The sequence below is a fragment of the Drosophila navojoa genome, chromosome 3 (assembly GCF_054131105.1).
Source record: "Drosophila navojoa isolate 15081-1374.11 chromosome 3, UAZ_NAV_1.0, whole genome shotgun sequence".
Classification (NCBI taxonomy): domain Eukaryota; kingdom Metazoa; phylum Arthropoda; class Insecta; order Diptera; family Drosophilidae; genus Drosophila; species Drosophila navojoa.
Window position 1 is genome coordinate 8,697,523 of NC_142891.1, and position 23,891 is coordinate 8,721,413.

The 23,891-nt window shown below is 36.0% G+C and overlaps 1 protein-coding gene across 3 annotated transcripts in view; it reads left to right on the forward strand.

The window, feature by feature from the left end:
• Window positions 1-19,495, forward strand: part of beat-Ia (beaten path Ia) — a 53,673-nt gene extending 34,178 nt beyond the window's left edge. For 2 of the 3 annotated variants that reach the window (XM_089257803.1, XM_089257801.1), the window contains 6 exons: window positions 7,771-7,979; window positions 10,422-10,557; window positions 14,128-14,261; window positions 17,632-17,754; window positions 17,823-18,024; window positions 18,198-19,495. In XM_089257803.1, the coding sequence (XP_089113929.1) occupies window positions 7,944-7,979; window positions 10,422-10,557; window positions 14,128-14,261; window positions 17,632-17,754; window positions 17,823-18,024; window positions 18,198-18,580 (1,014 nt within the window). In that variant the 5' untranslated portion in view covers window positions 7,771-7,943 and the 3' untranslated portion in view covers window positions 18,581-19,495. The remainder of the gene's footprint in view (window positions 1-7,770; window positions 7,980-10,421; window positions 10,558-14,127; window positions 14,262-17,631; window positions 17,755-17,822; window positions 18,025-18,197) is intronic. The other variant, XM_089257802.1, reaches the window with a different exon arrangement.
• The last annotated feature ends 4,396 nt before the right edge of the window (window positions 19,496-23,891 follow it).

The following is a 23,891-nucleotide window of genomic DNA, read 5'->3' on the forward strand; positions in this document are numbered from 1 at the left end:
AGTGTTATAAAATAAAAGCAGAAATATTACCAGACATTGCTATAGAAATAGTAGTAAAATTAGAAAAAGTAGTAGAAATAGTAGTAGAAATAGTCTTAGTTGTGCTAAAAAATACTAACCAAAATCCGCTCTAGCTGACAGTCTACACTCACACATTTTAAATTATTGTTTATTTATATTTTATTATTAATAATTAATAATTAAAAATTAGAAATATATACATATATCTTTTAAGAGTATTTCATCTTCTACAATTCCTGAATGCAATTTTCATTCAGTATTTTATTTTTTGTGGGTCATGTTTAGTGTCTCTTGCTTGCAGTTGTTTGATTCCTTGCACTCTTTCACAGTCCTCTCTCTCTTATATATGTCTATATATATATGTGTTTTTCCCCCATTTTAACTCCTTTTCTCTGCTTTTTTTTTTCCTTCACTTTTTCACTTTGGGTTAACATTTTCAACGTTGCTTTACACGTTGCTCGCCACTTGTGTTCGTTTGTGTGTGTGTGTGCTGCGGGGCTTTATGAGCTTAGTTGGCGATTTAGCGATGCTTGTCTTATTTAGTCTTATATAAATGGCCAGCACTGTAGCCGGACGCCCTTTGAGAGAATCCTCTAAATACACAAGCGTTTATTTCGGTGTAAATGAGAGAGAACTTGTGGCCAGCATTTTTAATGAAAGGATTTCGCAAATGTTTATTAATAGCATAGATTGCAGTTACTATTTTATGTCAAAATTTGTAAATAATACGGCACAAAGAGTGCAACAGCTGGCACGGACAGAGTATCCTTAAGATACTTAAGGAATATGTTTCAGATAAGTCAAATGCAATGAAAGAATTATCTATCAACAGTTAGTATAGTTGTTATTAATAATAGTAATTAATAATTTCCTAAAAACTCATTCAGTTATAGACTATAAATCGATATGTATCAAGTATTTCAAGTATCTTTAGAGAAATATCTTAAAGATGCTGCGGGCAAAGGCTCAAGAACTAATACGGTATCAGGACGAGAGTTGCGACTTTTTTTCTTGAGTTTTCGAAAGATTCTCTAAGCTAATCTACTTAAAATAATATTTGAAAAAAAAAAAAAAAATACTTTTACTACAACAAACGGCCCACAAAAATGTTCGAAGCAGCTGCGAAATCTCTCTGCAATTAAAAACAAAATGCATAAAATTTAATGAAACAAGCAGCAGCAGCAGCAGCAGTTGGAAGTTGTGACTCGCTCTGTTGGCTCTGATGCTCAGCTCGGCTGTCAGTCATGGGAAAACCCGGAAAATGTGCCATTAAACAGCAAACAACAACAATAACAACAGCAGCAGCAACATGAGCAACTCACACTTAAGGAAACAAACACACACAAAAAGTCACGAGGTTTTTGTGCTGAAATTTCATAATCCGCACAAAGCAATGAGTCAGGACATCGAATGTCCTGGCCCCAAGCTAAGGCCGAAGCAGAAGGAGCTATCCCCCAGCCGCTGTGCCGACGGCAGCAAATGCGTCAACTTTAGCTTTATTCCTGCGGCTGCCGCTTTCAATGGCTCCAACGAGGCGGCAAAGACATGGGTGGAGAGGTCCACGAAGGGGGCGTCGGGCGGGAGCGAGACTCATCAACTTGTTCGCAATTTCGAGCAGCGCTAAAAATGCATGAAATGAATGGATAACCCGTGTGTGTGTGTGTGTGTGTGTGAGTGGGTGTTTGAGAAGCGCAAACAAACTGTGGAGAAAGCGCACAAAATGAACCTGCAGTCGCAGTCGCAGTCGCAGCCAAGCACCGCCGTCGCCGTCACCAAAAAAAACTGACATCCAAATGCATTAAGCAAAAATTGTCAACAATTTTTCAGTCACCCTCACAGCCGTACCCTATCGTTCTCTCTCTCACTCTCGCTCACCCACTCCCTTCGTCGCCTTCACCCTTGGACAGTGGCTGTAGCTTCCAGACGCGACGGCGTCAAGTCTGCCTGAATAAACAGTTACGGGAAGCTGAAAGAGGCGACAGACGGCTGATAAAGTCAGTGAGTCAGCAGCAGCAACGGCAGGTTGCTGCCAAGAGATGAGCACACGGCCATAAAAGAGTTACTACCAAATATAAATTGCTCAGAAATATAGTAAATAAAAACATATCTAACCGTAAACAACATGAAATTTAAATTAACTATAAACAATATTAAAAACAATTATTTTTATTTATGTTTTAAGCATTCAATAATAAAATTTTTGTCAAAGATCAACAAATTTTTCTTTTTATTTGTTTTACTTCTAACAACTAGCATACTGTCATTACTCTTCTCTCCTCCTATTAGCTTAGAGTATAAAATCCACTAAATGGCCCACAGAAAGCATAAAGTGAGTAAATTGAGTGCACTCAGAATTAGAAACGGTCGTAAAAGCTCTTCTCAGAGCGCAACTGTGCTATTTCGCAAAAACAAGTTCACTCGTTTGAGAATTGTTATACGCCAGAGTGGAAGGGGAAGCTCATATGCAAATTTCGTTTATTGCTTGATTCCGTTGCTTTGGTCATCTGGGCAGCTGAGAGCGTTTGCATATGTAGTGCGAGCAGTGCAAAGAGAGTGCGCATAACAAATATCTAGCTTATCTGCTCTAATTTGTTATTGTATTGGTGCGAGTGCTCGCTCAACTTAGATTCGCGATTGAGAAATTCTGAGCGTAGATCAATGTATGTGTGTGTGAGAGAGGACATTGCTTGTGAGCATGAATGGAATAGTGGGAATGAAGAGCATAGCATAGCTATGCATAGGTGGAACTAAAATTTGTAAGAGTCTGTTTAGTCTGAGTGCGACTGCGCTGTGTAGCGGTTCAATGATGATTGTGTGTCTAAGAAGTGTGCTAAATGTGATTAATAGTAACTCAACTTATAATTGTGTTTTATTGCTTTGGCAACTATTTTATTTTTGCCAATTATTAGCATGTAACACACAACATTTTCTATAATATCTAACAACAGACTTAAGGTAAATTTTAATAATAATTAAATAGTTCGTGCCTAAAAAAACATTCCTGCAAAACTATCGCTTAGCTTAGCAACGCGCTCATCTCTATTGTTCACAGTTCAATCTGATTGAATAATGACTGCTTCACAAAGTGAGAGGCTGTCAGCTGCTGACACTAATAGTGTTGGTAAATGCGGCAGACTGGGGTGCTTTGTCTTTTTCATGGGGGTGGCTATGGCTGGGGCTCTGCCTGTGTCTGTGTGTAGCTGCCCATAATCTGCAGCACCCGCATCGAGTTACACTTTGATGCGATTTTACATTTTTAATGGCTCGAATGTCACGACAAATTATGATGTATTTGGCGCCAGTGGGAGCTAGCGTCGCCAGACGCCAGACGCCAAAAAGCCAACCTCTTACACAAGTGTGAAATGGCAGCTGCCGATAACAGCGCAAATGCCCTTGCCACATTGCCCCACCATCTCATTGCCTTTCCCTTTCTCCGTCGCACTCTGCGCCATAGTTTTTTGGCCATTGCACCTGCTCGCTGACTGCACTCGGAGTTACGCTCGAAGAGGCAGTTGGCTGCCAGCTAATAGAAAATTTAAATGCCATCTCCCGGCAACTGGGAAACTCTGAAACTTGATGTGCTGCAACAATCTAAGCAAAGTTCATAAACTTGGCCAGGCCAAAAGTTTCGAAAACTTATAGTTGCCTTAATTATTATTTTGCTTTTATTTTTGTATTTTTTAGGTGCACTGAGAATATGCTGTTACATATTTATGCATATATATGTATGTATGTGTGTGTGTGACTGTATATAAATTTGTTGCAAGTTCGTTGCAGGTCATTGAGGCAAATGTTGATTCTTAAGAGTTCATGTGGAACAAAATTATGTGGCTGCTGTGGACAGATTTGCCATGGAGAGAGAAAGAGAGAGAGTGAGTGAGAAAGAGAGAGAGAGTGAGAGAGAGAGAGAGAGACGGGGAGAATGAGAAACGTCCTATATTAAAACTCTAGCTGCAGGTCAAGTTGCATCGCTTAACCCAGAGGTTTAGCTTTTAGTTTGTTTCCTTTGTTATTTCAAGTTTCAATTAGCTGGGGCAAATTTGACTTAAGGGTTTAAACTTCAAACTGAACTACAAAATTAGAAGTTAAGGAAAATTAGAAGTTAAGGAGCAAGTGTCATCATTTTGGTCGAAAGAAAATTCAAAATGTGGGAAAAATAATTATATATGTGATTACAGTAGTTTTTAACAAACAAATTTGGAATGCTCTGAAGGTATAAAGAATATTCAGAGCAATATATTTTCTGTTAATTAGTGATTTCTGTTGCTTTAAAAATTTAAAATTTCCGTATGTATGTACATAATAATTTAATATATTTTAAAGACAATTCTTATTACTAAGCTCAGCATAAATAAAACGAATTAAAACACTACAGCTTAACTATGTACATATATAATAAAATATAATATTAAAAAAATTTTTTGCCCTTTAATAAAAAATTTATTTCTATACAAAAAAGAAATTTTATTATTATTATTATTTATATTATTATTATTAATTTATAAATTTATTTTATTTATTTATTTATTTTTTTTTTTTTGTGAGCTTTTTATCGAGGTTAAACATGTTTTTTCTAATATTCTTTCAAATAATATTCAATTAAAATAATTTGAAATAATATACAATATTATTTATGAATCATTCATTCGAACTACAGCCGCTGCCACACCTTCCTTGAGTATTCGCCCAGCATTCGCTCAGTTAGCTGTTCACTTCTGCTGCTCTGCTCCCTGTGTGTGGAGCAGCCAATCATTTGGTATTTCGGTTCACATTTGCAGCTCCGTTGTTCGCTCATCAAACTCTGAGCTCCGGCATCGCATGCGAACACCTTGTGCTGTGGCTGGTGTAAATCACGCTTCTAGCTGGACGTTCGCTTGACACAGACACAGCTTGAGTATCTGTGGCAGGGCAGGTGGCATGCATGTTGCATAAACAAGGATTAAACAAAAGAAGTCAGTGGTCCAACGGTTGGCCCACACTCGCATGCTGCGACCCTCAGCAGTGCAGCAGCAGCACAAGGCAAATATTTGCCGTCGTGTGCCGCCTCGACAAGGACATCAGTCGAGGGACGCCATTTCCCTGCCAGAGTGTCTCTCTGACTGAGTGTGTGTATGAATGTGTGTGTGTTGGTGTGTGTGCTGCTTTTTACTTTGTGTGCCACTCACGTTGTGCTCGTTATTCATATTTATTGTACACGTTGCCAGTGCCACCGAGAAGGACCCCTTCATGAGTCCTGGACGAGTTGCATGCTTTGCTTCTCCTGCTGCTTCTCCCGCTGCTCCTGCTGGTGTTGTTGTAGGCGTGCGTTCGTGTCTAGCAGCAAAAACTTTGCAATTACAGTTATTTGATGGGATTTACACCCACTCATACACACACACACATACACTGAAACACCTCGAATCCTTTCGCCTGGGTTATACAATGCGGGTGCTGCCGGTTTGGACATTCATTTGCTGCCTCAATTTTACAGTCTTGACGCGAGCGAAGCAAGTGAACGAGCGTACGGGCGCGGCCAGCAGGAGGCTCTGCAAGCAGGAAGCGTAAAGTGGTGTTAAATGACAGGGAATTATAAAAGAGGATAAAGTAGTTTTATAGGTTCTTAACGGAAAAGTACGAAAATAAATTTGCACTTGTAGAGGAAGCCAATAATGCTAAGATAGTTAATGAATATCGAGAGAAATAAGGCAGAGAGTGGCTGACTGAGAAAGAGAGAGAGAAAGAGAGAAAGGGAAAGAAGATGATAGATAGATGGTCCTGGAGAGAGAGAAGGGAGGAAAGGAGAGAGAGAAGTTGAATAATAGAGTGTGAGAGATCAAAGAGAGAGAGAGAGAGAGAGAGAGATAGAGAGAGAGAGAGAGAGAGAGAGAGAGAGAGAGAGAGAGAGAGAGAGGAGAGAGAGAGAGAGAGAAGAGAGAGAGAGAGAGAGAGAGAGAGAGAGAGAGAGAGAGAGAGAGAAATAGAATGCCATAGAGAGAATAAAATAAGAAAAGCTGTAAAAATGGAATAAGGTAGAGCTATAGATGTCAGTAGATTTTGATTAAAATTTTAAAATATTATTTACATAACGTTAAAAGTATGTATATATTTATATTGTAAGCTGCATGCAAAAGTATTAAATAATACGAAAGTACGCAAAAGATTTGCGTCAAGGATACATACACATATGGGCCTGTATTTATTTGATTATTATTACATAAATTCTTCCATCAAACAAATACAAATGATACAGATCTTTTTAATAGGCCAGCTTACTGTGCATAATAATTTCATAATTTAGATATATGCATGTATATTTCATTAACTAATTTAAATAACAAAACTTAAATAATAATTCAAATAATTCCCTTGCATCCCGATTCACAATTTCATTCGTGCACATTTAATATAAATCCCTTTGGACAGTTGCGACAATTGCGTATTTTATTAAACAATTTCGATGACACTCAAACAGCGAGGTGTTATATATTTATTTTTGTTTTTATATTTTTAATCTCATCGCACTTAATCAGACACAAATCAGAAATAATTTTATATTTGTTATTGCATATTTTATGACCCGCTGGCCGTAAACAGAGTGGGGCGCTGTGGGGATTGCAGGGGATGGGTCGCCCTTGTAATATGCTGATTTATAATGTTGCGACAGGGCCGTTAAATTGATGGCCTAAAAATGCGCTGACAATAAACCAGAGGCGCTACGACGGCGGGGAAGCGGAGCGGGGGCACTCGCGACATGTGTACAAATTTCAACAGCAGACATTTCACAAGTGCATAAATAAAATATATGATAAATATATGTTTTTATCAATGCTATGTATATGATAATTATAATTTGAATATTTGTCAATTCGTGATATGGCTGAATCATAGGGCAAGAGCTTAACGGAAGCAAAGAGTTGAATATGTATGTATATGAAATTTAAGGCGATTTAAATTATGGGATCACAGTGATACAAATATAGATTTTTGTTGCACCAGAAATTGAATAAATTAAATAGAGCTTAAATATTGTACATATATACGAATAATTTTATGCTTGAATACTTAGTGATTCGAAGGTATACAATACTCATGGAAAGAAATTGCACATAAACCAATATACTTATTTGACTATTGTGAATGAATTGTGTAAGCACTATAAAAAGAAGCAACATTTACATGAATAATAATAAATATAATCAAGTAATTCAACGAAAAACCAACAGAAAATTAAAATACATATATTTTAATCATATATATTTAACATAATATCAAATTTAATATTTATATATTTAAGCACATAATTGCTTTTAGCCAATTTCGCAGCAGAATCAGTCAACAGCTGCAGTTAAAAAAGGGGTATAAACGTATGAATATACATATATATGTATGTGTGCATGTCCCTGCGGGCTCACGTCGGACGTGTTTTGGGGATTGAATGTCCATAAAATGCTGCTGGGATTTATTTAATAAAGCGCACAAATAAAATATAAAATTCGCATCATAAATAATTCGCCATGTCGTTAAAAGAAAAACAAAATTGATAATAAAATGCAAATTGTAAAAAAAAAGGAAATTTTAATATGAGAAATACGCGCGATTCCCTTTTAAAGCACCCGAGGGATTTGGTTGCTTAGCTTGCTCGGATTTTAATTTGCTCTCTTTTTTTTTTTTTTTTTTTTGATGCTGTCTGTCATCAAAAAGATTTGGAATACAATTCATATTTAATATTAATAATTCATATCATTTCGTTTGTGGTTTTTTCTTTTGCAGAACTATCGACTGCACTGCGGGATGTGCGAGTGCGAGTGCCGCATGCAGTGAGGCGTGGCGAGAAGGCGGTGCTGAAGTGCTTCTACGACATCGAGGATGACAGCCTGTACTCGGTCAAGTGGTATAAGGGACGCAGAGAGTTCTACAGATACACGCCCAAAGAGACGCCACCGATGAAGGTCTTTCATTTTCCAGGTGTTAAAGTGCGGGTAAGTTGAGATTATATGTTACCATTATTTTTCATATTTAAAAGTTGAGAAAAATATTCTTAGGGTATTTTTTAAATTAAAAAAATAAATAAATAAATTTAAATAAATGTTTGAGCTAAATACATTTGAATATTTGCTAAGCAAAATTTTTTAAACCAGAATATAGGAAAAATATTTATTCTAAATAAAATAAATGATAAAACCTTATTTAAGTCAGATTTTCAGCCAGGTGTTCCATACTAGTATTCTATTAAATTGCCTGGCAATTGATAAATCGAAAAATGTCTCTAAAAATAGCTTCAATTAGAATTTAAATTCGTGTCAAGTTTTGCCATGATATAGAAAATCGAAATAAATTAAACGAAACGTGAATCCAACAATGTGAAACATTTGCATTGAAATGCTTCACTTAACACGGGGTAGGGTCATGGCAGGGAATGCGGCGAGGCGGTGCATAGTTCAATGGACACACTCATACACACACGCATGTAGACAGCAAATATTTCAATGCACAATCAAATCAAAACACGGTTTTTAACTTCCGCTTGATGGCAGTTACGAGCTATACGAAAAACAAAAAAACAAAAAAAGAAAACCTGAAAACAAAACACAAAACTCGCCCCCATCTCGCTCCCATCTCCTGCCTGGCGCATTCTATTCGTAGCCCTTGAGTTTTGTTCCGTTTTTGGGTTTGGTTTTCGGTTTCGCTTTTTGCAAATGCAATTCGCAATATTTTTCAATAAATATTGGCATTTTTAACTTGCAGCACACAATTTTCGAAATTATTCAGGCATATGAAAGAAATACATGGACATTTTATTTATTTTCATTTACATTTACATTTCTATGCCAAGCGACAATAGTCAAACAAAATAAAACATAATAAAGCAACGCAAAAAATAAAAATGAAAACTAAAATAAATATAAACAAATGTGAAAAGACTACAAATTTGCAGTCTGCTGCAATGGAAATTCGTGCGCTTCAAAATATCTGAAAAAACAATTTGAATACTTAGAAAAAAGAAGGCGAGTGAACCAAATTGCTGTGAATACTATTCAGAACTTTATGTAGCTAACATCCTTTTGGAGTTTATTTATTTATTTTGTCATATATTATATTAAATGAAATAGTTGATGCAGTTGTTCGGTCATGTCATCAGCTGGTCTTAAATATTTATTAATATAGAAAACCCGCTGTGCAGAGTCTGGGATTTTGCTTTGGGATTTCCATATGGCCTGAAAACATTTGCCTTTTTTTTCGCATATTCGTAAAAAAAAGAAACAAATAAAATAAAATATTTAATAATTCATTTAACAACGCCGTCGACACTATCGCCATTTGATATCGCGCGGAGCCACAGAAGTGAAATTGCCCACTGAAAAAACCGGACTATACGTATATATACTATATATTTGACAAACATGTCACAAGCGCAGTTTTTATTATTTACCACGCTGATGATTTTGAAAACTACTGCATACTGTAGAAATATCCAATATATATAGAGGGAGATATATGTATATATAAATGGCATATAAACTGCTGGCTTATAAAATGCACAAAATAAAAAACGGGCCAAACATTCGTGGAGATCCGCATAAAGTTGACCAGCTTCCGCAATTCTACAGCCAGAACCAATGTAGTTTGTTTGCTCCTTCGGGGAGTGTTTAAGGGAGTATATAGGGACTGTGCTCGAAATACAGAAAGTTTCTTTGGCAGAAAGTTGAAATAAAAATAAATTAATGAAATTGTAAATAAAATATTAAAGCTCCTTATATAGGTAGAGCTTGCTGTCTATTTTTAATTTTATATTTTATAGTTAATATACACATATATATATTTCAATTTATATTTTATATTTATATATTTATTATATATATATTTCAATAGATATATTTTGAGTTTTATTATTTTATATACATTTTCTTAAATTTAATTTTGCATACTTTCTGTATTATCTATAATGTATTATTTATACAAAAATTTAACTCTGAATTGCAAACATCAAGTCAATAATTTTGCAGTTTTTATTGCAATATCTTTGCTCCTTCTGTTATATCTTGATGAGCGGGCATTCAGCAGTCGTGCACACTCATCCGCCTTGCGTCTTGCTTGTTGTTTTGCTGTCCGCCCGCTCAATTATTGAGGAGCTCAACGCGAAGCCAGCAGCGATGCACGAGATACGTTTGCAGTGCAATTTTGCACATACAGCGACGCCCGCACTTTCCCCACTCTTTCACTCTCCCTCCCTCTTTCTCTTTATGCCATATACATATATAAAGTTGTGTACGGCAAATATAGTTATGCTCTGTGTATTTTTTTAAGCAAATGTATTTCGCTTTTATGTCAGGCACTTCCCATATTCATTTGAAGCTACATCTCTCTACATCTCCTTTCTCTCGCTCTCTCTCACACTCTTTGTCTCTTCTCTCTTGTTGCAGCGCACTTCGTCGAACGAAAGCCAAGTGGTGCTCGATGCGGTAACAATGTCCACATCCGGTAAATACAGTTGCGAAGTATCTGCGGATGCGCCCTCATTTCATACATTAATAGCGGCCGCCGAATTGGAAGTTATTGGTAAGTAAAATAAATACAGAAGCCAAACAATTGTTCAACATGGAAATATTTAACTTGAATGCCAATAGGGCCGCCAAAAAAATATTTGTATATACATATGTAAAATAATATTTAAGCTAAAGAAATTAAATTAAATGCCAGATTTTTACTCCAAATGGCTTGGAAAGAGTTAATATTCTACTGATTGTGTATATATAGAAACGATGTATAAAATTTAACTTATTTGGGTCAGAAAAAGACGCATAGTAAAACGATAATTTATTATTCTGAACTATTTTCCCCAGTTAACACGCGGATATAGAGAACTCAAAAATAGACACTAAGGACACTTTCTAATAAATCGGAGCACTAAAATATTTATTTAAGTCCAATATATTTTATTGATTAAAATTAAAAATAAAAATCTTGAAAATTTAAAAAAAATATATATTTATATATATATTTTAATATTATTAAAACGTTATTAAGATTATTAAAACAAAAAAAGCAATATTTTATGTATATAAAAGAAAAGAAAATATTAAAATTTTCAATTTAATTTTTGTATTCTAAATGAATCTTATTTTTATTTATTAATTTATTATTATTTTATTTTATTTTTTAATATTTTACATATTAGGCGAATTTGGTTCAGGTCAATTTTTATTTATTTATTTTTAGAAATTCGTTTGAATTACTTTTAAATGTTGCTTTGTTTATTGACAGCTATAGTTAAACCAATCTTTTATTGCCATTTGGTTATAGCAGACAAATTGAAGACAGTTTATGATAAATAAGCAGACAAATTACATTATAGAGCTAAATAAAGACGGCTATAAAAAATATTCTCATTCATAACAAATGATGCTTGTCAAGATGATGTGACATCTGCTAAGGTTCAGTAGTAAAGTGCTTAAGCTCAATGACAAGTTATTAAGTCATAAGAAAGAAGAAGAGCTGGTTAAATGAAGAACTTTCACCCGAAATTTCCATACAGATTTTCTTAGAAAAGCTCTTGCTTGGGTTGGACTTTAAGCATATCTGTGATTATTGCTCGTGCTTTTAATTGCTTTTGAAGTTTCTTTATGACTATAAAATGTCCTCATAAGTGTTTTATTGAGTAAATTACTCTCAACGCTTCCAGCTCGTGCGTCAAGTCCCTAAAAACCTCTCATACTTCATCTCATCAGCTCTTATTAACAATATGTTTGCCCTTGTAATAAATGTTTTATTATCTGGCAAATTTCTACTCTAGTTGACTTTTGTCTGCTCTACCAGCACGCACAGCTCTTTTTGCCATAAATGTTGGGCTATTAAACAATATTTTAATAATTAATTAGACGATCTATAGAAACGTTGCGATAAACCTTTGCAGCATTAAATGATGCATGCCACAAATGTTTAGCCATAAACCGAAAACAAGATAATGTGGGGCTCCGCAGTGTTTGGCTGCGTTTGTTGGCTTGCGGTTGCTCCAATTGCCGCACACAGACCAATTGCTTCCAATTGGAAATGTACACAGAGAGGCAAATATATACACATACAGATCTATATATTTATATATGTATGTATTTAGATGTGTATATGGTCGTATAAACATGAAATAGACACGAGTAAAGTTTACCAAGGCGGGCGAGCAGCCAATTTGAGCCCCTACTTTGGCAAAGCTTCTAAACCAATCATCCGTGCACACACAGTCAGACACACACACACACACACACACACACACACAGACTGAGACCACTCACACTTGGTTCGAAAAGTTTATTGACCATCTCAAACGTTTTGCGAGTGCTTTTTCTATACATTTCTTAGTTTTGTTTGGCTGCTTAAATATCCTCATCTTCATCTGGAGCCAGCAAATTTGTTTGTGTTTCGTCTGCTCGAATTCAACCGCACATAAGAGCTGGAAGTTTATTTTTAAGTTACGCCCCTCCCCACACACGCACACACACACACAGGCAGACAGACAGACAGACAGACAGAGTAAGCTTTGGCATTCGTTGGGTCTCTAACCTCTTGACTCTTGACATCGGCTCAACTCCTGTGTCCCTTTTGGCCCGTCCAACTGAACTCTGTCGGACCATGTCCTGTTCGCATATGACAGCCCTGCCCTGGAATTAGACAGCTGCTTGGCTCTCGTCTTTCTGTTTGACTTGCTGCAGCTCAATGCAAAAATAGAAAAATACTTATTTATAGCTGAGTTTGTTGCATCAACTGCATTGAATTTTCGTTTGGGTGAATCATCATCATCGTCCTTAGTTAGTATCATTGTCATCATCATCAGACGTGATATTCTACTTACTTACCATACTTAGCTTATTTGAATGCACGAATACGAGGCGGCATTTGATGGCCTCGAATAGTTGACTTTGACTGGAGCTGATTCGATTTCGGCTAAAGTGGATTTCCAATTGCATGAAATTCATGAGCTGAACCGGTGTAAGCTATGGGAGTTCAACTGATTCAGGGCTCAATGAGCTTGTGAACCAATGGGAACTTATTCGATTGAGGGACAACTTCAGCACCTGAACGAAATGCTTTTAAGCTTAGCTTAGCAATTATTTTGTCGTTAGTTCCAAAGGGAGCTTAAAGTTGGAAATATAAATTAAAATAATTTAAAAAATAAATAAAAACAAAAAAATAAAAAATAATTTCATTTTAAACTGATTCCAACTATGTCTATTCCATGTTTTTTTTTTCACCATTTCCAGCTCTGTTAATGTTTTTGGTTTTATTATTTTGCTTTAAATTCATTTCATTATAAATTTTTATGAGTTCATAGCTTAATAAGTTCAACAAAAATAAATACCAATATTAATAAATAAAATATATATTAATATATTATAAATATTTAAATATTTATTTATAATATATGTATATTTATTTTTTAATATGTATATTGAATCCTATAAATAGCTGTTTATATATTTAACATATTTAGTAATATATTATGCTATATTTTATTATTATTATTAATTATTGATTTGAACCGAGTTCCCTTTAAAAAAAAAAATGGCAGCAAACTAAGAAAAATAAACACAAACATAAAGCTAATTCACAAGTTCAGCAGCACAACACCAAAACTCTACCATCTAGTTTATTAGAGACTTGCTGTTCCGAGAACTACTGTAAAAATCATTTAAAACGGAACGATTTCTGTCATGTTCGCACTCGAACAGAATTCAGGGATCCATCATGTTGGCTTGGCAGGGCTGTGTGCGTTTAGGCTTACAAAAGCATTTCAATTATAAACTGCGAGACCGCAGAGATTTGACCTCGACTGTCATTACACACGCAGTCATAGTCATACACACACACACACACACACACGCACAGGCACAACAAAAAATAAAAATAGCAAACTGAAATGGAAAGCCTTCAAAATAGCCAGACATGAAGACCTTTGGGGCGCATGGACAATGCCTGGATTTGAGCAACGTGACAGTCGATGGTCATGTGCGTGTGCGTGTGCGTGCGTGTGTGTGTAGACGGCCAAAGCCTGGCCACATAACAAGTTCCATCAAAGAGGGGAAAAAAAAGAAAACAACAGAACTTACAGTCATCTCTCATTTTGCATTGCATTTACAGAGACGCCGCACAATGCGCCATTCATAACCGGAATCCGGCCCCGATATCGGGTCGGCGACATATTGCGTGGCAATTGCACATCGCGACACTCCCGGCCGGCGGCCAATCTCACATGGACGGTGAATAATGAAGAGGTGAGTCCCAAATTATGCAAAAACGCAATTTTCTTGTTTTTAACCGGCAGCTATCTCTCTCCCTCACCTTATGTGTCTATCTCTCTCTCTCTCTGAGTTTGTAATTTATGCAAGAGTGTGCGAGTGAGTGTGCATAAGTGTGTGTGCCCTGTAATTACCAGCCAAACATACTCACATAGTCAACGGTTCGTTGTCTGTTGTGCCACGCCCCATCCATTACGCCCTATTTTACGGCTCAAATAATTTAGTGGAATTTTATGCACGCATCGGACATGAAAATGCGGCTAAAAATGACATCGGTGAAAACTCTTCACTTGCACACGCGCACACACACACACACACACATAATTTTCAACCACGCCCACCCCTCCTGCAAACACACAGACACAACAAGTGCATTGGGGCGTAGCTCACACATTTGGCTTTGGCCCTTCGGTTTGGCTTTCGGTTTTTCTGGGCTCAACTAATTTGCCAAAATGTATGCAGCGATATTTTTGTCATGATTCGCACAATTCAGCGCACTTGTTTATTGAAGCTCATTAAAATAACTTCAGCCAAGTCCTGTGCATAATGAACTGCATATCTGTGGCAGATATGCACGCATGTGGCTCATCTGCATTTGAGGTGGGTAATGGAATGGCATTTCGAGCGGATTGCATTGGTTCTGCCTGTGGTTGGGCTTGTGAAAGAATTCCTGTGATGCAAAAACTTTTAAAAAAGGCATTCGTGATATGGCAGAGATAAGAGATGGGAGATGGGAGATAGGAGATAGGAGATAGGAGATAGGAGATAGGAGATATGAGATATGAGATATGAGATATGAGATAGGAGATAGGAGATAGGAGATAGGAGATAGGAGATAGGAGATATGAGATAGGAGATAGGAGATAGGAGATAGGAGATATGAGATATGAGATAGGAGATAGGAGATAGGAGATAGGAGATAGGAGATAGGAGATAGGAGATAGGAGATAGGAGATAGGAGATATGAAATATGAAATAGAAGGCATGAAATAAGGATCAGATATAGATGAAAAATGATACGAGGGAAAATGAAATTTAAGAGAAGTGGGAAAATTACTAAGAAAGATAAACAAATTAATAATTTGAGAAAAAGAAAATTCAACAAATATTATGATAGAGCAGTATGAACCACATAAAGAACTCTTCCATTTCTCTTCATGAAATCAAGCGTGAAATAGCATAAGAGATATGGCTATAGCTTAATAAATGCACAACTCTCTGTATAAGTTGCTCATTTGAGTCCTTTGTCTTGGCTCTAACTACGAATTCAATAGATTAAATTGCTTTACAGCAAGCTCCAACAACTCATTATGCATAGACCCACACAAATACACTGACCGAAAGAGTATGAATTTTAGCCGAAACGAGATCAGAGTTGATAATTTAACAATTGAAATAAATATAATAATAATAGCTCTAAATGCTTATATAATACTACTAATAGAACAAATATTTACTTTACTATGCGAAACTCCATAATTTTCCAATCGATTTCCACTTGAAATTTAGTACAGTTTTCTGTCAGTGTAATCAATATTATATTGCAATTTGCTATTTAATTGTTTGTGGGTTGTATGTGGCAAGTGCTGCGGATCCGAGTGAAGAGTGCATTGGGATTTCACGAATCGAAATGCATTTCCAATCAATCGGCGAGGGCGAACACCAAATGCAGTCAATTCAAAAGGCAAAACCAAGAGCAGAAGAAGAAGAAGAAGCAGAAGCTGAATAGGAAGAGGAAGCAGAGGCTGAAGCTGAAGCTGAAGCGAAAGCAACTCAATCCGGAACCAAGAAATTCATGTGAAACGCCATTTTAGCAGCCAACGCGCAATTGCGGTTAGCCTTTGCGTGTATGTGTGTGTTTATAGGTGAACGTATGTGTATGTGTATAGGTGTCCTCGTGTGTGTGCTTGCGCTTTGTTTTGTTGGCCACGTTTCCTCCGTTGTTGTTGTTGCTTCCGCTATTATTCGCCATCAATGAGCATTGTTTGCCATGGACTGAAGCTCAAATTGCCTCAGCCGTAAAAGGTGTGTGTGTGTGAGTGTGTGTGTATATAAGTGTGCATGTGTGCGAGTGTGTGTATGTGTAAGCTAATTATTTAGCTGGCTGCGTTTATTATATGATTTGCCATGCGTTGCGCCACGTAGCAGAACTTCATGCCAAATTAAACATTAGGTAAACTGTTTAGACACAGAAATAAGATCCTTGACTCATAAGCTGCTTATATATATTCGCTATAAAGTGGCATTTTAATAGAAGCAACCCAAGAGTTAGTTTGCATATGCTTGAAATGAAAATTGTAATGGGAATTGTTGTGCCCTAAGACTGCTGGGAATATATTACGAATGTTGTTTAGCTAAAGCAGAGAAGTTTATTGGCTAAAGCTGTGTGAAATTATTTAAGTTTTGAATAAATATATTTCTACATATTTATTTACATTTGAGTATACAAAAATATACAATAATAAATAATAATATTTGAGGCTTGAATAAATATATTTCCACATATTTATTTACATTTGAGAGTATACAATACTAATAATAAAAAAATAAAAATTTGCTTGTATATATTTCATTACATTTTAGAGTATAAAACTAAAAATAAAAAATACATATTCAAAGTGTATTTGCTTGTGTACATTTACTTAAATGTTTGAGTATGAAATCAACAAATTATAATAAAATAAAGAGTGTTTGATGAATAAATTTGCTTATATATATTTATAAGCGGTTTACATGGTAAAAAAAAAAAAAAATAATAAAATAAAATAAAAATACATTTATTTACATTTTAAAATATCAATTAAATTTATAACATACAGAGTTTAAATCTCTTTTAATGGAGAAGATAAGATTAGAAAATTTTTTTTTGCTGTACAGCTCCCACATTGGATTTTTGGTTGAAACAGACTGAATTGAGTATTATATATTAGTATTATATATGAGTATTATATATAAAAGCAAACTTGGTTGTTATTTACTTGAAATTCTTGGGTAAAGCATTGTTTGATATAGTCTCAATAATTTGTACCCCGTTAAATCGCAAATCGCGATTAATCGAAAAATAATTCTATTCCCGTGCAATATTCAATTATTCTCGGCAATCGGAATTTCTGTGTAAATCGAAAAAAAAACTGATCCCCTTGGCATTTCGAATCATCGGCATTTAATCGAATAGCAGGAGTCCTACATTTCAATGTTAACCAGTTTTTGCTAGTGACTAATAGCTTATCTTATTATTAGTAACAAAGAGCTTTCTTCTTCTTTATATAAGATTATATGCGATTATATTGAAATATAATTTTTAGTTATACTGCAAACAAATATATTTATGTTCACTTGCTTGCAGGTAAATCCCTCGCACGTGCGACACCATAAAATACTTCGGGACACGCGCAACGAGATGGAAACCTCCATAGTGGGCATACACTTCGTGGTGACGGATCAGCACTTTGAAAATGGCAAACTGAAGGTAATTAAAGAGAGCGCATTAATGTGAGAGCTGAGAATTGTATATAACAATCACACATATATCAACAGCTGCGCTGCAGTGCCCAGCTGCATGATATCTACTGGAAGACGACGGAGAAGACCATTTTGGAGGCGGATCCGTTTGGCAAGTATGGTGGCAACGGGGCCAGCGGGAATCGCGTGAGTGCCGATGAGATATATGACCAGTATACGCTGCATGAGGACGAGCAGTTCCACAACAAGAAGAACAGCTACCTGACCCAGCTGCAGGGTAAGTTCTTCTTTTAGTTTCCGTCTTTTTTTTTTTGTTTTGTCAGCCAATTAGCACACACATGCACCTAGACAAAAGGCAGTAAATGCAACAACAACAACAGCAACTACAACTACATCCACAACAACAACAGCAAAAGAGTACATGGCCTGCATTTTTCTATTTCTCGCTAGACTTTCTCTTTCATTTTGTACCCTCAGGCGAAGAAGATGACGGAGCGGATGGTTTAGAGGATGGCGGCGCCGCCTGGCGAGGCGTCAGCTCCGCCTCCTCCAGCTCAACGTTGTCGCTGGCGCCGAGTGGCCTGGCTGCCACGCTGCTGGCGCTGCTCAGCTGGTCGCTGGCCAGGCAATTAGTGTCGCAGCTGGCGCCGATTACAAAGCACAGCCCGATGCCGATGCCGATGCGGGCGCTGCAGCCGGACCGGCAGAGCCAGAGCAAAGGCCTGCGGGCGCTTTGCTGCACGGACAGCAGTAACAGGAGCAGCGGCAGCAGCAGCAGCAACAACAAAGGATGCAGCAAAGGATGCAGCAGATGCATCAGGCAATTAACATGATTCAATTGTCACGCAACTCTTGTGCCACACTTCAGGGAGGAACAGCGGAAGGAGAAAATGCAACAGCAACAGCAACAGCAGCAGCGGCGGCGGCAGCGGCAGCAGGCAGCAAAGTAGGCTTCAGCCCTAGGCAACAGCAAGCAACTGCTAAATGCATCTAAAATATTTAATCCTCAACACAAACAGACAACAGTTTCAGCTAGCTCAAAAAAAAAAAGTCGTTTCGAAGGCATTTAAAAACACACACACACACACATATACAAGCAAAAAGCAAATAAAAATGGTGAATTTTCTCAAGAAAGCAGCAGCAACTACAACCTATCGCTAGGTTTCCTTAAATACAAAATCATTTGTTTCGTTTGCCGAGCCGAGCCAATAGAATGGAACCTTTTGCGAACTGGTTCACTCTCTATGATTTTTACACTATGAAATGAAAATGAAAAAACTTATACGAAAAAGAAACCTAAAAATAAAAAAAAAAATAAAATAAAAAAAAAAACCAAAACGAGTTGGAAAAATGTTGTGCTAAGCTTTTCACTTTGTTTCTCTACAATTAAAATATATATATAAATAAATATATATATAAATCTATATTTATATTTATATAACGAAAGTCAAAATGATTTATATACAAACATAAATAAATGATTGATATTTATATGTAACATATAAAGTTATATACAGACAGATACACATACATAACTACATAAATACAATACATATATACATATATACATACATACATACATACATACTCAACACAAACACATACAGAACACAATCCCCAAAGAGTAAAGTGAAAGAAGAAGAGCAATTAATTTGTAAGTCTATAAATACGCCTATATGTATGTAAATTCATATATGTATGTAATTGTATATAATATGAAGAAAACGAAAAACCAAAAACATAAGAAACGTAAATTGTATAATTGATAAGTATTTACGGTAGATAATCAAAAATAAAAAATAAAAAAACAAGCGAAACAAGAAGAGTTTGAAGAAATTTTTACTGGGCAATTTGAATTAAAAGTAAGTAAAATTAGTTTTTATAAAATTTACATAAATCTCTGGATTATTGACATTTTTAAAAATTAAAATAAAAAAAACTTCAAACTAAAAAAATTAATTTAACTAAAAAAAATCCCTTTAAATATATTAAAAAATGCTTCACTTTTATTTTTGACATTTTTCGTAAATTATATTATAGTAAATAATAATATTTAGGCAAAACTTAAATCATGTTGAAGCGCCTCCATCTACTATGAATATATCATAAGCTTTAATCGCAAGTATCAAGTACGTGGAGGATGATAGTCTTGCTTATCCGGCTGCTCCATATAATTACGCAATTAATTATTTACATTCCGAGAACTCACGCCCGGCCCGGCCCGGCACGGCCCGAAACGGACAGCTCATTAATGATCCTTCGGCCGCAGCAGGACTCGAAATACTTATAAGAAATGACAACAATAAAGATGAGCTGCTGCTGCTGGGGCCATTGTGGAGCCGTGGGGTAGTTTGGGTGGGCGGGCGTCCAGCGTTGCCTGCGAAGGCATCCCCTACAATTAGCATAACTAAAACGCTCAATTAGACGCCCAAAACTCGCAGGACTCGCCAGCCTGGCCAGGCAGGGCAAGGACAGGCTCAGCGTCCAGCTCGAGCGACGTCTGCCTGTTGTGCAATGCAATTTTCACCTTTTATTACACATTTCTTTTTCTTTGTTTCCTTAATTTCATTTTGTGCATGCCTGTTCGGCAGGCGATTTGAGGTATATTGGTTTCAGCTGGTATGATGTGGCTTAGCTGGCAATTTATTTGTGAATGTGGAATAATCGCCATATGCCTATTGATATTCCTTTCAAAGTCTTCTTCTGGTATTGGCCACACCGCTTAATAAGGCTTTACATATATATATGCGATTCAGAATTTACAGCAATGTTTTAATTTTCTTTAAAAATACTAAATTGAATTTCCCATCATTTCAGCCAATTTTTATTATTTTCAATATTTTAGAGATATTGAAAAAAAAAAAAAAACACAAATGATTAGAGCTATTGCTTAAATGTTATAAAAATTATTTAACATTCTTGGAAACTGTGAAAAACGATATACATATGATGCATAGGGATTCCACCTGAGTAGAGCCTGGACTTTGCAGAACATGACCCATTCCTCTCATATCTTTCGGCTTCATATAGCTTCCAAGCTTCCGAACTATTCTAAGAAAGGTTCAATTAAACCGACTTAAAAGTCTTGAAGCCTTTTTTTTGCTTTTTATACAATACGTGTGAGCAGGTATCAGCAAGTCGATAAATAGCATTCTCTTACAACATACTTAATTGTTATACACATGTATATATATATAAATATATTTTCTTTTTTGTTCATTGTCTGTCACTGCGTAATGTTTATTTTTAATTATATTTTTTGTTGTTGTTTTGTTTTTGCGCACATTGTTTTTCTGTGATTGTTGTTGTTGTTGTCCATTTCGCTCAGTGTATTGCTCTTTGCTTTTTGTGGACGATTTGAGGGTGTAATAAACGTTAATGGCGGTTGACCACAAAGAGAAATTGCGAACACTTTGTTTTTCGGCCACGTTCCTTTTGTCGCACATTTTCCCACAGAGCATTTCACTGATTAGCGCACTTTTCCTTACAATTCTCTCATCTCTCTTCTCCTTTCTTTCCGCTCTTCTTTCTTTTTGTCTTTTGATTATTTTGTGTGTGTGTGTGTGGCAGCAGCAGCAGCAGCAGCAGAGCATTAGATTTAATTGGTTCTATTTAATTGATGATTTGTTATCAGCTGTTTAGTGCTTAATTATTTGCATTACTTATGCCATTAGACGTAAATAGTCGAATAGATATATAGTTGGGTCGACAAAGGACAACAACGGCCAAGTTTATCAAGCGTATCAGCCAAGTTTTTCAGGCAAAGCGGCTAAAAGCATTTAACTTGTGAAAATATATAAAAATAGAATGCAGTTCCAAAAAAATAAAAAATAAAATAAAATAATAAAAAAAAAACAGCGAAGCGAGGCGAAGAAGTCGATGTTTGTCAGAGTTTAGCTTCCTTCCGCCTTTTTCGTTGGCAAAAGTTTTCGACCAAGCGAAAGTTAAGTATTTACAAAAGTAAAGCGGCTTTTAAAAATGTTCAAGCAACTTGGCTTGGCTTTTCACTTAGCGACAAACTGACGCTCAGTAGCAGCAGCAGCAACAACAACAACAACAATGAGACACACATCAAGTCAAGATGATGTCGCTACATATTCATAATGCTGATTGTCGTTGTTGTCCCCGTTGTCAGCAGGCAGATTGAAAATTTATTCAAAAGTCTGGCAAGTCTGCAAGTGGCTGCTGCCACGCCCCTCCCGTCGGCTCAGCACCAGCCCCGTCCGACTCGCCCTGGGATAATAACTTTAACTTGAAAAGTAGCTCACAAGCAGCTTTGTATTGTAGTTTTTCCTTTTCTCTCTTTTCTTTCTCTTCTTTTTCTCTTTTTTTTGCGGTGTATTATTTTCGTTTCATTTTTTCATATTTTTACCCCAACTGCTTTTCATTTAAGTGAATGTCAGCGCATTTTCACATAACTAAAGAAATGCCAGTTACAAATTTAACTGGCGTTCAGCTCTCGAATATTGCAACTGGTAAAAAATTATGGACTTTAGGGTGGTTTAAATTGCATACAAATGTTGGTCAAGAAATTTGGATTTTATTCGTAATTGAATTGAAATGGCCTAATAAAAAATTATAATAACGTAATACGAGAATGATGGGCAGTATTTGGAATGTGAGGATGATTTTCATTGCTATAGTTTTATTTAAATTTTTATTATTATGTCTTTCTTTTTTTTTCTTCTATTTTTATTTATTTATTTAAATTTGTTTGCATATTTTTTTAACAGGGTTTTTTTTTTTTAATGTTAGCAGCAAAAATAGGACTAACTAACTTAGCATAGGGTGTAGTCAAAAGCCCATAAAAGTAAAGTAAAATCACTAACAACAACTAGAAATTCACAGAAATAAATCTTAAAAAATGCTTTTTCATTTTTGCAGTAGAATAAAATAAATAAAATATTTCATACAATATTCAATTTAATTTAGGTTTGGCGTGCGATCGCCATGGCAGCGGCTAACTGTATATAACTGTTGAAATTGATTATGATATTTTATAATACCCCATATAAGTGCATATGAGTAGGAGAAATGCGAGCAGCGAGCGTCAACTACAAGCAAATGCACGTGCAAATCAGGTGGTATTTTAACAAACAGAGCAAAGACCAAGGTAAGCCATCTGAGGTGAGGGCTTGCCGCACACACAGGACCACAACATATTCGCAGACACACACACACACACACACACACACACATTTCTCCACACTCGCATTTAAAGTCATAAATTTTTATTTGTATGATGATGACTTAAGTTCTACGTGCGTAACAACGACTCCAGCTATACCTGGGCTACCCCTCCGCTCAACACAAACACACAGAGGCACACATAAAGACAGCCAGCTGGCTTTAGTTAAGTGCATGATTATGCTTTTAGTGGCATGTTGAGGTTTTGTCAGTCAGTTGTGTGCTCTCAGCCAGCCCCAGCAACAGCAAGAACAAACTTACAACGGGTCATTATTTTTTTTATTGCAAATACTTGAAACTGACATTGACTATGTATGTGTGCGTGTGTGTGTGTGCATGTGAGAAACAGCTGTTCCACACACGTACTTAGATTACCACCAACAACTTGCCACGCCCCTGTTTCGGCGCCCCTCTGTGCACACGCACATCCTGTGCAAACGTGCGTGAATAGAAAATTCTCTTTGGGCTTTCCCGGCCTGGCCGCCCGTCGTGCTTCAAAGGTGCTTCATGTAAGATTTTCATTACACTTTTCCGGAGCTATTCTAAAATTCATAACGGTAACTGTCTTCAAGAGTTGAAGTAATCAACATCTCGCACATATTCACTTTGTCAATATGCAAGTCAAGTTTATAATATATTAATATATTATTAAACACATTTTGAAAGAGTTTAATTTTTACGGAGCTTTTGTAAATTATAAATTAAAGTACATAAATGAAAGTGATTTCATATTAACTTACTTTTAATAGAAAACATTAAGTATTTCTTAAAAGTTTTAGCTAAACAGAAGATTCGTTTGATATGTATTATATAGCTTATTAATATTTAAGTGTATTATTTTATTACAATTGAAATATTCATATAAAATATTTTGTAGATTCTATAGGTCCCTTTTTTATCCTAATTAAAATTTTGTATATTTTATGATCTTATTTGTTTTAATTCTTTAACAATTTA